Below are 16,922 nucleotides of genomic sequence, written 5' to 3' on the forward strand. Positions count from 1 at the left end.
ATGGACAAGGACGACAACAAACCTGGATAGAGATTTAGCTGAGCAATCATAATGGTTCATGGATGTTTTCTGGGCTGGATGCAGCTTCCCAGCAGTCAGTGTTGGGGCCCATATACATATACATACATATACAATTTCGACAATTGTGGATAATTTGAAACTTGAAAGCACAGAGAAGGATCCTCAAAAATACACAGACAAGTTGGTGGAATGGGCTGACAACTGACAAAGTTCAATGTTACCAAGTGTGAAGTGATTAATTTTGGTAGGAAGAACAGGGAATGATAATAGAAAAGAGCCCAGTAAATTTCGTGTGTATATATGCATAGGTCACTGAAGATGCCAGCATTAGCACAGCAAACTGGTAATAAAGCATACAGCACCTTAGGTTTATTAGTAGGGGCATAGAAGATAAAGCAAGGAGATTCTGCTGAAATTGTGTGAGACAATAGTTTAGCCTCAGCTGGAGTATTGCATCCAGTTCTGGGTGCCACACTTCAGGAAGGGTGTGAAGCCAATGAAAAGGGTGCAGAAACGATTCAATGAGAATTGTTCCAGGACACAGGAAATTCAGTTATGGAGAATTTAGGAAAAAATGATTTTCATGCAACAAGTGGTTAAGGTCTGGAATGCATCTCGTGAAAGTGTGGTGGAAGCAGATTACATCAAGACATTTGAAAGAGAATTAAACTGCTACTTGAAAAGGAATAACATGCAGGTTTATGGGGCAAGGTAAGGGAATGGCACGAAAGGGAATGTTCATTTGAAGAGCTGACACTGATGAATGTTTCAATCCAAATATTTACTTTTTGAAGTATCTAATGCTATGTATTTTGTCCTCTGATTTAATGCCTGTGATGTTCCAAATGTGTATCTGAAAACTGTCTGACTGCTTCGTAAGTCTAGAGTATGAAGAACATGTCTCCACAAGTAACAGAAAGTGACCTACTTCTGTGCTGTAACAATTCTGCATTTGTGTTTTGGATAGTGAAGAAGGTGTTTGACTTGCTTTCCTTTACTGGTCAGAGCGTTGAGAATAGGAGTTGGGAGGTCATGCTGTGACCTTTGGAATATTGTGTGCAATTCTGGTTTTTGTCCTATAGGAAGGGTGTTGTGAAATGTGAAAGGGTTCCGAAAAGATTTACAAGTATGTTGCCAGGGTTGAAGGGTTTGAGCTATAGGGAGAGGCTGAATAGGCTGGGGCTGTTTTCCCTGGAGCGTCAGAGGCTGAGGTGACCTAACAGAGGTTTATAAAATTGAGGGGCATGGGTAGGATAAATAGACAAGGTTCCCCACTGTAAGTAATCTAATCTAATCTTTTCCCTGGGTTGGGAGAGTCCAAAATTAGAGAGCATAGGTTTAGGGTGGAGGGGAAAGATTTAAAAGGGACCTAATGGGCAACTTTTCACACAGAAGGTGGTGTAAGTATGGAATGAGCTGTCAGAGGAAGTAGTGGAGGTTGTACAATTACAACATTTAAAAGGCATCTGGATGGGTAAATGAACAAGAAGGATTTAGAGGAAAAAGGGCCAAGTGCTGGCAAATGGGACTAGGTTAATTTAGGATATCTGGTTGGCATGTTGGACCGAACAGTCTGCTTCTGTGCTGATAGCTCTATATATCACTTTTCTAACTGAACCACTGAGGAGCTGTTCAACCCACAGTAGCTCTGTGCAGAGTAAGAAATACTGTGTACGTTCCAAGTTTCATCATTTAACATTGGTCACTTTGTACAGAATAGAAGTACAATTTAGCAGTCTCTTGGAAATTTTGAATGTCACAAATTCATAAGATTTCCATTAAATTTAAGTAGAATTGCTGTCACACTCTTTCTTATTGTGACATTGTTATCCTCTTCGTCCAAACATGTTCAATACCTTTGTGCATGATGACACCTTTTTGTTACTTCCTAGTTATGTACATTCTTCATGATGAAAGACATGCATTGTTAGAACATCTCTGACCAGGTGCACTCACTTTTACAACAGTCTCTTAACAATTCTGGATGTTTCCTGGACTTTGGCTGATGATGAATGCAAGTACGCCCAGATAGAGAAGGAGGGTTTGGCAGTCCACTCTGGCGTGAGGAACTGGATTTGTCATAGTGACAGATCATGAACTCCTGCTGGGGGCTACTGAAGGCAGACAAGGCGGTGCTGCCCATAACTTCTGGTCAAAATCAACAGTGGATTCTTATTCTCAGCATGTATAAGTACAAGTTGGAACACTGCCCAGGAATCCAAGTGGCTCATGTGGATACCTCTGGTCGTGTCCTACTGGCAGATACTCCACTGATAATGCCTCTCTTGGAAGAGTCCATTTTTGTTTTAAACTTTCTGGACTCGCTTCCGGTCACCGCTGACAATATCCGACTTTGGGCACAAAAAGATCTTGTTCTAGCAAAACTAAAATAGCTAGTGGCAATGGGGGAAACAAAGGCCATCACAACCAGGATTGGAACATGTCTGGACCTGGTCAGACCAGATCACCAAAGAGGATGGCATATTACTGTGGTGAGCAAGGGTGATTGTCCGAGTAAAGTTCGCCAGCAGATACTGGCTGAACTCCACCAGGGTCATCCAGGGGCTTCCAAGATAAAAATGCTAGCAAGAAGTTATGTCTGGTGGCCAAGGTTGGATGCTGAAATGGCAACATTGGCACTCTGGGCACTGCCATACCAACAAGGACAGAAATTGTCACTGGCAGCATCCCTGCATTGGGAATGGCTGGGTTAACTCTGGACTCAGTTGCATATCGACCATGTAGGTCCTTTTCATGGGCTCAATGTTCTTGGTCATTGGATGTCCATGCAAAGTGGTTGGATGTTCAAATAGTTCATTCAGCAAATTCTGGGATGGCGATTGAAGAGCTGGGAGCATCGTTTGTGATACATGGACTCCCAGAAGTATTGGTCACAATGGGACATCATTTACCAGCTGGGAATTCGAGTATTTCCTCAAGTCAAATGGTATTTGGCACAGAAGGACAGATCCATGCCATCTTTTGTCCAATGGTCTGGCGCGTAGAGCAATCAAAATTTTGAAGGCAGGCTTAAAGAAATAGCCTGCAGCGTCACTGGATACCAAACTCAACAGTTCCTGTTTGATTATAGGACCACCCGTTACGCAACTACAGGGATAGCCCAGCAGAGTTAAAAATCTCACAACACCAGGTTATAGTCCAACAGGTATAGTTGGAAGCACTAGTTTTCGGAGCACTGCTCCTTCATCAGGTTGTGGAGTATATACACTAGCTCCAAAAGCTAGTGCTTCCAAATAAACCTGTTGGACTATAACCTGGTGTTGTGATTTTTAACTTTGTACACCCCAGTCCAACACTGGCATCTCCAAATCACAGCTCCAGCAGAGTTGCTGATGGGAAGAAGATTATGTACCAGGTTAACCTGCTATTCCTGGACCTGGGTGGGAGCAGAGAGGTGGGGTGGTGAGGCAGTAGCAAGAACACCATACCTCTAAGCGAGAGTAACAACTTCGGGGGATGAAGTTTGGTGCCAGAACCACGGCCCGATATGGGTATGAAATGAGGCTGACATGAGGTTTTGTCCCATACCTTACGAAGTTTCAGGAGGTGGGCGGCCCTTTACAAACATGGATCACCTGAAAGCTGCTGTCTCTCAAACGAGGTAGGAGCCAAACATACCTGATCCCTCAGAACAGCCAGAAGAACTGTCAGAAACCGTGGGTTCTCCCCCTCCATCTAGTGTCAAGGAAACCTCAGAGTCCGGGTCTGATGCAGCCTTGATACCACCAGAAAGAGAGTAGGGAACTCTCCCAAGATGCAAGAGTCGGGCTATAGTCCGGTACCTGCCACCCATATTAGAGTCTGAGTCAGAGGAACGGCGATATATTTCCAAGTCAGGATGGTGAATCCATCAGACAGTGACTGAATTTACATCTCAGTCATAATTGGCTGCTGCAGACTTCATCTAAACACATTTTGGAGTTAAAAGTTAACAATGTCCACTTCGGGTACTTTGGGATTCTAATTCTTTGTCATGACAGACTGACGATAAAATTCAAAATGCAGCCATGTATTCAGACCTTAACTTGGATACTATCTACATCACAGACTTCTTGAAGACAAACCTCAGGAAATCTGGACTTGGAGGAAAAAAAAACACCTAAGCAAGACCTAACTGATCAGTGAGCTCAAGTAACGGGATTACTTCCTTCAAAGAACATAGTGCATAAGTTTGCAAGATCTTTTGTTATCTATGAGATAATGCATTATTCAGAACAGTACACCAACTGAACAATACATTTCCTAAATATGCAAGACTCTTTCATAATTACCTTCAGAGATTTTCTGGAGACGAGACAGCATCTGAGCCAGTTTCTGCTGACGTTCTGCGAGTTCACCACGGCCACTGAAATCCACTCGGAAAAGTGCCATGATTGAATCTATGATCTAAAGAGCAAACATATAATCAAAAACATTAATTTAAGGAACATAATAGAAAAATAAAGGATCAGAATTGCAACACTTCTTTGTGCAGCTAAACAGAAAACAAACATAAATTGTCCTTTTTCATCTGGAGATGTCTGAATACTGACAGCTGTTAAAACAGCTGGAAGGTACAAAAAGGTATTGAGCATCTGGCTTATTAACTGAGCTTAACAAATTACACGGCTCCGGTATTTACTGAGAGGATGCAGGTGAGGCTGAAAATAATTGAAGAACCTGTTAAGGCAGGACTTCATTCACAATTTTAATCTACATTTTCCATCTGGTAGCCAGCTCATTGAATGGCTTGGTAAATGGAGGCAGATTGCCAGGCTGCTAGTCCTTAGGGTAAGTAAGTGAGAACTGAAAAGTTGCAGATACTGAATTGATTGTGAATTATTATTGTCATGCAGTTAGGTTAACTGGTTGACCTCTTTATCCTGAAAAAGCAGGAAATTAGAGACCCATGAGAGGAGTCTGCCAGAGGGTGAACCGCCAATCTGGGCCATGAAGGAGGAGAACTTGCCCTGAATTGGGTGGCTGCAGTATAAGCAGCTGGTGACGTGAGACTGATGTGCAGCAGAGAGAGGTGTAATGTTTATTGAATGTGAAATAACTCCACAGAGGCTGGTATCCCATCACTAAGTCTTCCTTTATTTACACATGAACAGTCCTTAACTTTAGTACTGCCTCTTCAGAGTCACGTGCCAGAGCCTCAGTTTCTCTGACACTTTTTGTATGTGGTTAAAGTTAAAAGTCACACAACACCAGGTGATGGTCCAACAGGTTTATTTGGAAACACTAGTTTTTGGAGCGCTGCTCCTCCATCGGGTGGTGAAGGAGCAGCGCTCTGAAAGCTACTGCTTTCAAATAAACCTGTTGGGCTATCACCTGGTGTTGTGACTTTTAACTCTGTACACCCCAGTCCAACACTGGCATCTCCCAATCATTTGTATATGTCAGCCAGGGTTCCCTGAATGTGGCTGTTCATCTGGTCCAATCAGGGAACTCATTCCATGAGGTCCAGCTGGCTGGCCTCCATTACAATTGTAACATTCCTCCTTCTCTGATTTTGCAGAGAGAGGCTGGTGCTTTATCTTGGAGAGATTCCTTGGGCGTTTTACCACCGGGTCAGGTTCCTGCAACTGAGAGGAGAATTTCACTCTTCTTTCAGCGGCAAAAGCATTGAGGCAGCTATATCTGTCATGTCCATCTCCGATTCAGAGGATTTGACAATGTTTGATAGAGTGGGTGAATCCATGGGTTCTGGTGACATTTCCAACTGTTCCAAGGGGTCAGCATGTTATACTCCTACACCATTTGTGGCTATCCACGTGTTTGTGTAGATCCATCTCACCTACCTGAACTTTATAAGTCACGATCCAGACCTTGCATTGACCATGCCTCTTACCTTTTAGCGAGACCATTTCCATAATTCTTACACAAACTGTATCAAACTGGCTCTCCCTCATAGCAGAGTTTTGAGTATTGGAGTTCCTGATGTTGTTTCTCACACTCCACCAAGATCCGGGAAGATCAGACTTAGCTTGGTGCAGAGTTTTCTGATCATTAACAGGTGCTATGCCAGTGGGGTAGTCTATACATCAAATAAGAGCTGTGACAGCTTGGTATCAAGTGAGATCTTAGACTGTTTCTTCAAGCCAGTCTTCAAAGTTTGGATTGCTCTTTTTTAAAATTCATTTATGGGATATGGGTGGTGCTGGCTGGCCCTTTCCCTAGTTGCCCCTTGAGAAGGTGGTGGTGAGCTGCCTTCTTGAACTGCTGCAGTCCACCTACGAGTTGACCCACAATGCCATTAAGGAGGGAATTCCAGGAGTTTGACCCAGCAACAGTGAAGGAACAAGGATATATTTCCAAATCAGGATGGTCAGTGGCTTGGAGGGGAATGTGAAGGTGGTGGTGTTCCCATGTATCTGCACCCTTGCCTTTCAAGGTGGAAGTGGTCACGTGTTTGGAAAGTATTGTCTCAAGGTCTTTGGTGAATTTCAGCAGTACATCTTATAGATTGCACACATTGTTGCTACTGAATATAGGTGGTGATGGATGTGGATGCTTATGGATGTAGTGCCAATCAGGCATGCTGCTTTGACCTGGATGGCATCAAGCCACTAGAGTGTTATTGTAGGTGCCCCATCTAGGCAAATAGGAGTATTCCATCACACCCCTGACTTGTGCCTTTTATAGGTGGTGGACAGGCTTTGGGGAGTCAGGAGGTGAGTTATTCTTCACAATATTCCTTGCTTCTAACCTGTTCTTAGAGCCCTTGTGTTAATGTGATGAGTCCAAATGAGTTTCTGTAAATGGTCACCCCCAGGATGTTAATAGTGGGGGATTCAGTCATGGTAACACCACTGAATGTCAAGTGGCTGTAGTTAGACTGTCTCTTATTTGTGATGGGCATAGCCTGGTAGTTGTGTGGTTCAAATGTTACTTGCTACTTGTCAGCACAAGCCTGGATATTGTCCAGATCCTGTTGCATTTGAACATGGACTGCTTTAAGATCTGAGGAGTCATGAATAGTGCTGGACATTGTGCTATCATCGGCATATATCCCTACTTCTGACCTTATGATGCAAAGAAGGTTATTGATGAAGCAGTTGAAGCTGTATAATACTGAGGACCTCCTGCAAATGCCTGTGTGGGTTTCCTCCAGGTGCTCCGGTTTCCTCCCACAGCCCCAAAATGTGCAGTTTAGGTGAATCGGCTATGCTAAATTGCCCGTAGTGTTAGGTGCAGGGATAAATGTAGGGGAATGGGTCTGGGTGCATTGTTCTTCAGAGGGTTGGTGTGGACTTGTTGGGCTGAAGGGCCTATTTCCACACTGTAAATAATCTAATCATATGTCCTAGAGCTAAGATGACTGACCTCCAACAACCTCAACCGTCATCTTCAGTGTCAGGTATGACTCCAACCAGCAGAAAGTTTGCCCCCTGATACTCATTGGTTTTGGTTTTGCTAGGAAGTTTGATGCCATACTCCGGTCAAATGCAGTCTTGATGTCAAGGGCTGTTACACTCACCTCAGCTCTGGAATTCATTCTTTTAAATTCATTGAATCTCCATGCACAGAAATGCAGACAAAGATACACCTAGGAACACACAGCTTAATTAGTTAATTAGTTAGCTTCTAAAGATAGCGGCTGAGAAACATTGCAGCTTGTGGCTTCCTTAGCCTGGCGGCCTGGAATGAGTCTACTGTCTGCTTTTATTTTTGTTTTCTTTCTTTGCTTTTTGTTTAATGTTCCCAGTTGTTCTCCCGGCCCAGCAATGAAGTGGCTTTCAGTGGCCTAGCATGGTGGTCTCAACTTGGCGTGGTGATCTCCTGCTGTGGGGGTCTTGTCCCAGCATGGAGGTCTCATCCCTGTGTGGAGATCTTCTTTGACACCAGCTTCTAGGTATTCCAACAGCCTCGCAGGCAGTCTTGTCCAGGACTGGCAGTCTCAGCCCTCAGTATTCCATCTGTCCATTGTGGTGGTCTCAGCCTGGCATGGCAATCTTCGGTGGAGATTCCTAACCCAGTATTCCAGCGGTCAAGCTGTTTTTATCCTGGCGTTGCTTTTCTCTTCCCAGTTGTGTGTTCCAGGTATTCCATCGTTACTTAAGCGGCTTTCCCCAATCCCAGGAGCTGTTAACTGAACTGTGATGAACTTAAGTCTTAGAGTCCTAGAGATGTACGGCATGGAAACAGACCCTTCGGTCCAACCCATCCATGCCGACCAGACCTTCCAACTCAATCTAGTCCCACCTGCCAGCACCTAGCCCATATCCCTCAACCCTTCCTATTCATATACCCATCCAAATGCCTTTTAAATGTTGCAGTTGTACCACCCTCCACCACTTCCTCTGCCAGTTCATTCCATACACGTACCACCCTCTCTGTGAAAAAGTTGCCCCTTGGCTCTCTTTTATATCTTTCCCCTCTCACCCTAAACCTATGCCCTCTAAATCTGGACTCCCTGACCCCAGGGAAAAGACTGTGTCTATTTATCCTATCCATGCCCCTTTATAATTTTGTAAACCTTTTATAAGGTCACCCCTCCGCTTTTGACGCTCCAGGGAAAACAGCCCCAGCCTGTTAAGCATCTCCCTATAGCTCAAATCCTCCAACCCTGGCAACATGCTTGAAAGGGTTCAGAAACGATTTACAAGTTTCACAACATCTTTCCAATAGGAAGGAAACCAGAACTGCACGCAATATTCTAACAGTGGCCTAACCAATGTCCTGTTAATTTGACCTTTATTATTATGTATGACTTCTGTCATTAACATAGGAGCTGTGGTAGGGTGACTTATCACATGAAAAATAGTGAAAAGTTTTATGTGACAAAGTATCTTTTATATTCTCTGGAATTCAGCTCTGTTTTCCATGTTTGAACCGAGGCTGTAATGAGGTCAGGAGCTGAGTGACCCTGGGGGAACCCAAACTGGGCGTCACTGAGCAGGTTATTGGTGAGCAGGTGCTGCTTAATAGCACGATTGAAGACCATTTCCATCACCTTACTGATGATCAAGAGTGCATTGATGTGGTAATTGGATTTATCCGGCTTTTTGTGTACAGGACATACCTGGGTCATTTTCTACATTGAGGCAGATGCCAGTGTTGTAACCATACTGGAACAGCTTGACTAAGGGAACAGCAAGTTCTGGAGCACAAGTGTTCAGTACTATTGCAGAATGTTGTCAGAACCCTAAGCTTTTACAGAATCCAGAGTCTCTAACCATTTCTTGATATCACATGCAGTGAATCAAATTGGCTGAAGACTGGTATTTGTAATGCTGGGAAAAACCGTTGGAGGCCGAGATGAATCATTTACTCAGCATTTCTGGCTGAAGACTGTTGTGATGCTTCAACCTTATCTTTTGCACTGATCTGCTGGGCTCCTCCATCATTGAGGAATGGGATATGTGTGAAACCACCTCCTCCTGTGGGTTGTTTAATTGTTCACCACAATTCACGCCTGGATATGGCAGGATGATCTATTGGTTGTGGGATTGCTTAGTACTGTCTATCACTTGCTGCTGATGTGGTTTGGTAGCTTCACCAGATTGACACCTCATTTTCAGATATGTCTGGTGCTGCTCCTGGTATAATCTCCTGCACTGTCCATTGAACCAAGATTGATCCCCTGGTTTGATCTTAATGGTTAAGAGAGAGATAAACTGGTCCATGAGTTTACAGATTTTGCTGGAAAGCATTTCTGCTGCTGTTGGCCCACTGTATCTCATGGATGCCCAGTCTTGAGTTGCTAGATCTGTTTAAATCTCTTCCATTTAGCACAGTGATAGTATCACACATCATAATGGAGGTTATTCTCAATGTCAAGGTGGGACTTTGTCTCCATAAGGCCTGCGGTGGTCACTCTTACCGACACTGTCATTGACAGATGCACCTGAGCCCAGCAGATTGATAAGGATGAGGTCAAGTATGTTTTTCCCTCTTGTTGGTTCCATCACCATCTGCTACAGACCCAGTCTAGCATCTGTGTCCTTTAGGATCTGACCAGCTCGATCAGTAGTACTGCTGCTGAGCCCCACTCTTGGTGGTGGACATTGAAATCCCCCACCCAGAATACATTTTGTGCCCTTTCCATTCTTAGTGCTTCCTTTAAGTATTATTCAACATGGAGGAGAACTGATTCATCAGCTGAGGGAGGACGGTACATGGTAATCAGCAGGAGGTTTCTTTGCCCATGTTTAACCTGAAACCATGAGACTTCATGGGGTCTGGAGTCAACGTTAAGGACTCCCAGGGCAACTCCCTCCTGACTGCATACAGCTTTGCTGCTACCTGTCCTGCTGGTGAGACAGGGCATATCCAGGGATGGTAGTGGTGTCTGGGGCATATGATTCTGTGAGTGTGACTATGTCAGGCAGTTGCTTGACTACTCTAAGAGACAGCTCTCTCAATTTTGTCACATGCCCCCAGACATTAGTAAGAAGGACTCTGCAGTGTTGACAGGACTCTTTCTGCTGTTGTCTTTTTCAATGCCTAGGTTAATATCAGGTAGTTCGTCCAGTTTTTAAAAATTTCTTTGAGACTTTTGTAGCGATTGATGCAACTGAATGGCTTGCTAGGCCATTTCAAACAGCAATTGGGAGTCATCCACATTGCTGTGGGTCTGGAGTCACATGTCGACCAGATCACTTAACAGGCTGATTTTCTTTCTTGAAGGACATTAATGAATCAGATGACCTTTTTCTGACAGTTGAAATTGGGTTCATGGTAATCAGTAGATTCTCAATTCCACTTTTTTTATTGAATTCAAATTCCACCATCTATCATGGCAAAATTTGAACCTGGACCCCATACCATTACCTCAGTTTCTGGATTAATAGTCTAGCAATAATACAACTGCGACATTACTCCCTTCTGCCAAGCCATTACGTGATGGGTGGTGTCCTTATATGTTGAATTCCATTCCACATAACTAAATAACTAAGAAATAACTAAATTCCCCACTGGTAAATGATGGTCCATTATCCGTGCGAAGAAAAGGATACACACAGGTGTTCTATCATCATCCCCATGTTTGACGAATGGACACTATGCATGTCCAACTACTTTGAGTGTCTACAATTACTAAGAACATTTAAAGGTATGAAAGGACCTGCACAGTTGATGTGCTACCGAGGCAAAGTTTATCCAGTCTTTCCCATGGATAAGGGGGGATCTGCTGGCAGTACTCTTTCTCCTTGTTGACAATCTGGGCACTGCCCCACCAATATGGCTATATCTGCATCCATGCCTGGCCACCAGACATAACTTCTCACCAACATCTTCATTTTAGAGACCCCTGGATGGCACTGGTGGAGTTTAGCCAATATTTGCCAGCGATGTTTGCTCAGGAAAATCACTTTAACTCCCCCTATCAATATGCCTTCCTCTACTGTTAGCTGGTTTTTCCTGGTCCAAAAATGTTTCAGTTCTGCGTGTGATGGCCCTTTGGTTTGTCCTATCAATACCAATTGTTTCAGTTTTGAAACAACTGGATCTTTGTGTTCAAAATCTGATATTGTCAGCTGTGACGGGGAGAATTCCAGAAAGCTTAATATCATTACAGACTCTTCCATTTGGGGTATCACCAGTGGTGTATGTGCCTATGAGAGTCAGCTCAATGCATTCACATTTGCTGTTTGGTCTCCTGGATAGTGTTCTAACATGTAATTATAAGCACTTGGTATTAGTGCTCAGGGTTAAATATGGCCTGAAGCTACGGGTGGCATTGCCTTGTCCTCTTTAAGCAGACCTAGTAGGGGTTTGTGGTGCTTGATTATCACAAACATTTGGCCATAAAGATATGGTGGAACTTCCTAACTCCAAAATGGCTGCATGAGTATAGTCCTAATTATGACTGCCAATCCTTCTTTTTTGATCCTGGGAAAATTTACACTCTGCATTAGCCAAAGTCTTGGATGCATATACCATTGGGCGTTCCTCTCCCTTGGACGACCTATGAATAATATCACCCCAATACCATACAGTGAGGTATCACATTTTAATCACAGATCTTTCTTGGTATCATAGTGTGCCAACATCTCTGAGGATGATAGCTGTTTCTTTACTTCACTGAAGGCTAAGGCTTGACTAGCAACCATTTCCAAGGCAGACCCATTTTTAGGAGTTGATGCAAAGCTGTCAGGATAGATGCCAGGTTATGTATGAAATTTCCATAATAATTTATCAGCCAAAGAAATGACCTAAGCTCCTGGACAGACGTGGAAGGTGTGCATCTTTGATTGTCCTCATATTATCTTCTAACAGGTATAACCCATCCTTGCTGACTCTGTAGTCCTGGGAGCCTGGAACACATTTCTCAGGAGTATGCCTACCTTGGAAAAATGCATTAGGACTATATCCAAGTTTTCTCAGTGTTCCTTATTAGTTTTATCTGTTCTTAGGAGGTCACCTAGGTAAATGGTGACCTTGCAAAATCTGCTCCGTTGTCTGCTGAAACATTGAACATACTGACAATACTCTAAATGGCACTCACATGTATGGGTATTAATTGTAACATACTTCCGAGAATCCTGGTCGAAATGCAATTACAAGTAAACTTCTGTCCAGCTTAATGAAGGACTACCCTCCTGCCAGCTTTGCATTTAAATCCTCTGCTGAATACGATATTTATCCAGCTACGAAAGTGGTTTACCATTTGTTTAAAATCCCCAGAAAGGCAAACTGACCCACTGAGGTTTAAAATCAGTACAACCAGTGCTGCCCATTCTGCAAATTTGACTGGTTTGGTGATTTCTTCACTTTGCAGCCAGCCAGCCTTCTGGCTTTATTTTTGCCTTTTAAGGAAATGACACTGATCAGGCAATGCAGGATCATGGAATTGCTTCCTGGTCAACATGCCTTGGCTCCTCTGATAGTCTCTAGACCTTCCTGAAAAACTTCCCGGTATGTAATTTGGACATCATTCAGGCAGCCATTTTCTAATTGAAAAATATTGACTCAAATCTAGGTGAATCTCTCAATCAATTTTGCCCCATCAAGCTTGGACACAAGTCTTTTATTACAATTATTGGAAACTGAACCAGCTGTTTTTCATAAGAGACCGAAAACAAAATTGTATCTTAATCTGTAAAGGCTCCATGGTATAAGGTCCTCAGCCTAGCTGAGATTCTGCACAAATTTAAGGGCCAGAGTCCAGTGCAAATTTTATTGAAGACTGATTCTGCGATCACTGATATGGCCATACTGGTGTTGACTGACTGCCATTTGAACTGGGTGAACACCTAATCTGACATTTATCCTGCTTGGTTCTGATTTTGATGTTGCTAAACAACTTAACTGTTCCAAATTGGATGTAGGTGGACTTTCCAAGGTATGACCTCTATTGGATATACTCCACAATACCAGACTATGAGCTATTTTACTCAGTTTAGGTCTTAGAGGACTGTATTGCTGTCTGCACATGGCAACAACTACAATGGCTTGCTGACCCAGATCCTGAAGAAAATTTTAACCATTTGGTGGATGCCTGGCTTTGTTCTGGGGTTTTGTTGTGAGCTTACCCTTTTCACAAAATGTCCTAAGTGAGGCTATGCAATTGCCTGCACTCAAGTGGTGTTGCCCAAGGTCAGTCAGACTGGTGAGGATGTCCACTTCCATTGGAACACCCTGCAACTCAAATGTTCCACTTGCTGCGTTTGCCTATGATAAAGCACCTGTTTGAAGTCCAGTTGGGCTTCAGCCAGTAAGTGTTTTTTGCATCGATATATCATTTAATCCCAAATACCAGCCAGTCTCTAAATATCTCATTAAGGGTTCAACCAAAGTCACAGGCTTTGCTAATTGTCTAAACAGAGTCAAAAATCCCAATATGGATTTTCCGGCTTCTTGAATTACCGAGTAAAAGCGATTAGCGTCTCAGAATTAGCAGTAGCTTGGGGTTGTAATATTCCTTAACTTTTGTCCATCAGTTCTTGAAAGGTTTTATTATCTGGTGCCTTCAGGAAAGTTAGGCTCGTTATGACAGAAAAAGCTGCTGCCCTACAAGCTGTAAGGAGCATTATTTGTTGTTTTTCATTTGCCACAATGTTTGCCCGGAAAAAATAATGCATTCTTTCCACATACGAGCCCAGGAGACGATGAGGAATGCAGATACTGGAAAGTCAGAATCGATAAAGTGTGGAGTTGGAAAAAGCGCAGCATCAGAGGAGCAGGGAAGTCGATGTTTCAGATTGGAACTTTTCATCAGGACCAGTCTGATCCTCTGATACTCTTCGACCTGCTGTACTTTTTTCAGCTTCACACTTTATCGATTCACCCCCCAACATACTAGGCCCAGTCCTCGATGGCAAGGTCAAACAATTCAAGCTTCCCAAAGGCATGGTGGAAGAAATGCTTACTCCAATGAATGTTGTGAGCAAGTTTCTTCAAGATCACACTTTATGCCCGTCACCACTGAAATTACACTAAATAGGTCAGTATCCTATCACCAAGTCTCTTTATTTACAGATGAACAGTCCTTGATTTTAGTATGCCTTTTCAGAGTCAGTTATGAGAGTGACAGTATCTCTGACAGTCCTCTTTTTTTTTTATCTGAGCCAGTGCTCCCTGATTGGATTAGCTTAACAGCCCCATCAGGGAACTCCTATTCTATAATGTCGAGCAGGATGACCTCATTACAATCACTGCTGAATGCATCTTATGGTGGCTTCCAACTTTGAAGTCATGTCCAATAGGAGCCGTTTGATCATAGATCATAGAATCCCTACAGGATGGAAGCAGGCCATCATGGACGAGGATGACACTCTTCCACTGCCAGAGTGAGTCTGCAGGTGGCTATACAGACTAATGCAGCTGCCACCAAGCTCTGTTACACCTGGGAGAAGTAGTCTGCAAATTTTTGTGTCATTTGCAAACTTAGTTATTAGACTATGTACATTTTCATCCAAATCATTAATATATTTACCACAGACAATAGAGGTCGCAGTATTAGTCACGGACCTCCAGTCAGAAAAGCACCCACCACAACTACCCTCTGTTTTCAATGACTAAACTAATTTTGTGTCCAACTTATTAATTCACCGTGAATCCCATGTGACCTAATCTTCTGGACCAGCTTATCATGAAGTCAGTTGTCAAATGCTTGAGTAAAGTCCATGTGGACAACATCCACTGCCCTATCCTCATTAATCATCTTATTTCCTCAAAATACTCAATCAAATTTGAGACACAGACCTCCCTTGCACAAAGCCATGCTGACTATCCCAAATATGTCATTATTTTCTAAATGTGAGCAAATCCTGTCTGATGTACGGCTCAACAACCTATAATTTCCTAGACTATCCTTCTTAAACAAAGGCACATCATTGGCTATTCTCTCGTCTTCTGGGGCCTCACCTGTGGCTAAAGAGGATGCAATGATCTCTGTCAAGGCTCCAGTAACCTCTTCCCTTGCCACCCCTCAGTATTCTGGGAAAGAGGCCATCAGCCCTTGCAGACTTATCAACCTTAATGTTTTTAAGACACCCAGAACCTCCTTTTTCTTAATATCGACATGCCCCAGAATATCACCATACTCCTCTCTCATCTCTCATCATTATCCATATCCATTTCCTTTGCTGAATACCGATATGAAGTACTCATTAATGATCTCACTAAGTAACTCCACAGAGGCCAGCATCCTGTCACCAAATCACCCTTTATTTACATGTGGAAAATCCTTTTCACTGATCCAGTTCCCTCAGAGCCAGCTCTCGGAATGTCACTATGTCTGACACTCCTGTTTTAATTCCTGAAGAAGGGCTTATGCCCGAAATGTCGATTCTCCTGCTCCTTGGATGCTGCCTGACCTGCTGCGCTTTTCCAGCAACACATTTTTCAGCTCACTCCTGTTTTAATGTCAGCTTGGGATCCCTGATTAGACCAGATTATAGTCACCATCAGGGAACTCATTTTCTGACCTCGTTATAGTCACTACACCTCACCCACTTCCTCTGCCTAATGCATAAACTCCCTCCTTTGTCCTGGAGTGGAACTACTCTTTACTTAGCTACCCTCTTGCTCCTAATATAGGTATAAAATGCCTTGGGATTGTCCTTAATCCTATTTGTCAAAGCCATTTTATGGCCCCATTTAGTCCTCCTAATTCCTTTTCAAAGTAACTTTCTTCTTCCTTTTATAATCTTTCTTAACTTGTCTGATTGCAGCTTCCTTACATAGAACATAGAACATAGAACATAGAACATAGAACAATACAGCACAGAACAGGCCCTTCGGCCCACGATGTTGTGCCGAACTTCTATCCTAGATTAAGCACCCATCCATGTACCTATCCAAATGCCGCTTAAAGGTTGCCAATGAATCTGACTCTACCACTCCCTCGGGCAGCGCATTCCATGCCCCCACCACTCTCTGGGTAAAGAACCCACCCCTGACATCTCCCCTATACCTTCCACCCTTCACCTTAAATTTATGTCCCCTTGTAACACTCTGTTGTACCCGGGGAAAAAGTTTCTGACTGTCTACTCTATCTATTCCTCTGATCATCTTATAAACCTCGATCAAGTCACCCCTCATCCTTCGCCGTTCCAACGAGAAAAGGCCGAGAACTCTCAACCTATCCTCGTAAGACCTACTCTCCATTCCAGGCAACATCCTGGTAAATCTTCTCTGCACCCTCTCCAAAGCTTCCACATCTTTCCTAAAGTGAGGCGACCAGAACTGCACACAGTACTCCAAATGTGGCCTAACCAAAGTCCTGTACAGCTGCAACATCACCTCACGACTCTTGAATTCAATCCCTCTGCTAATGAACGATAATACTCCATAGGCCTTCTTACAAACACTATCCACCTGAGTGGCAACCTTCAAAGATCTATGTACATAGACCCCAAGATCCCTCTGTTCCTCCACCTGACCAAGAACCCTACCATTAACCCTGTATTCCGCATTCTTATTTGTTCTTCCAAAATGGACAACCTCAC

General features: G+C 43.4%; 1 protein-coding gene across 1 annotated transcript in view; it reads right to left on the reverse strand.

The window, feature by feature from the left end:
* The window catches only part of dmc1 (DNA meiotic recombinase 1), a 190,276-nt gene that overhangs the window by 44,002 nt on the left and 129,352 nt on the right, over positions 1-16,922 (reverse strand). The window contains exon 11 of the mRNA XM_072588265.1: positions 4,314-4,428. Within this exon, the coding sequence (XP_072444366.1) occupies positions 4,314-4,428 (115 nt within the window). The remainder of the gene's footprint in view (positions 1-4,313; positions 4,429-16,922) is intronic.

The sequence above is a fragment of the Chiloscyllium punctatum genome, chromosome 18, assembly GCF_047496795.1.
Source record: "Chiloscyllium punctatum isolate Juve2018m chromosome 18, sChiPun1.3, whole genome shotgun sequence".
Classification (NCBI taxonomy): domain Eukaryota; kingdom Metazoa; phylum Chordata; class Chondrichthyes; order Orectolobiformes; family Hemiscylliidae; genus Chiloscyllium; species Chiloscyllium punctatum.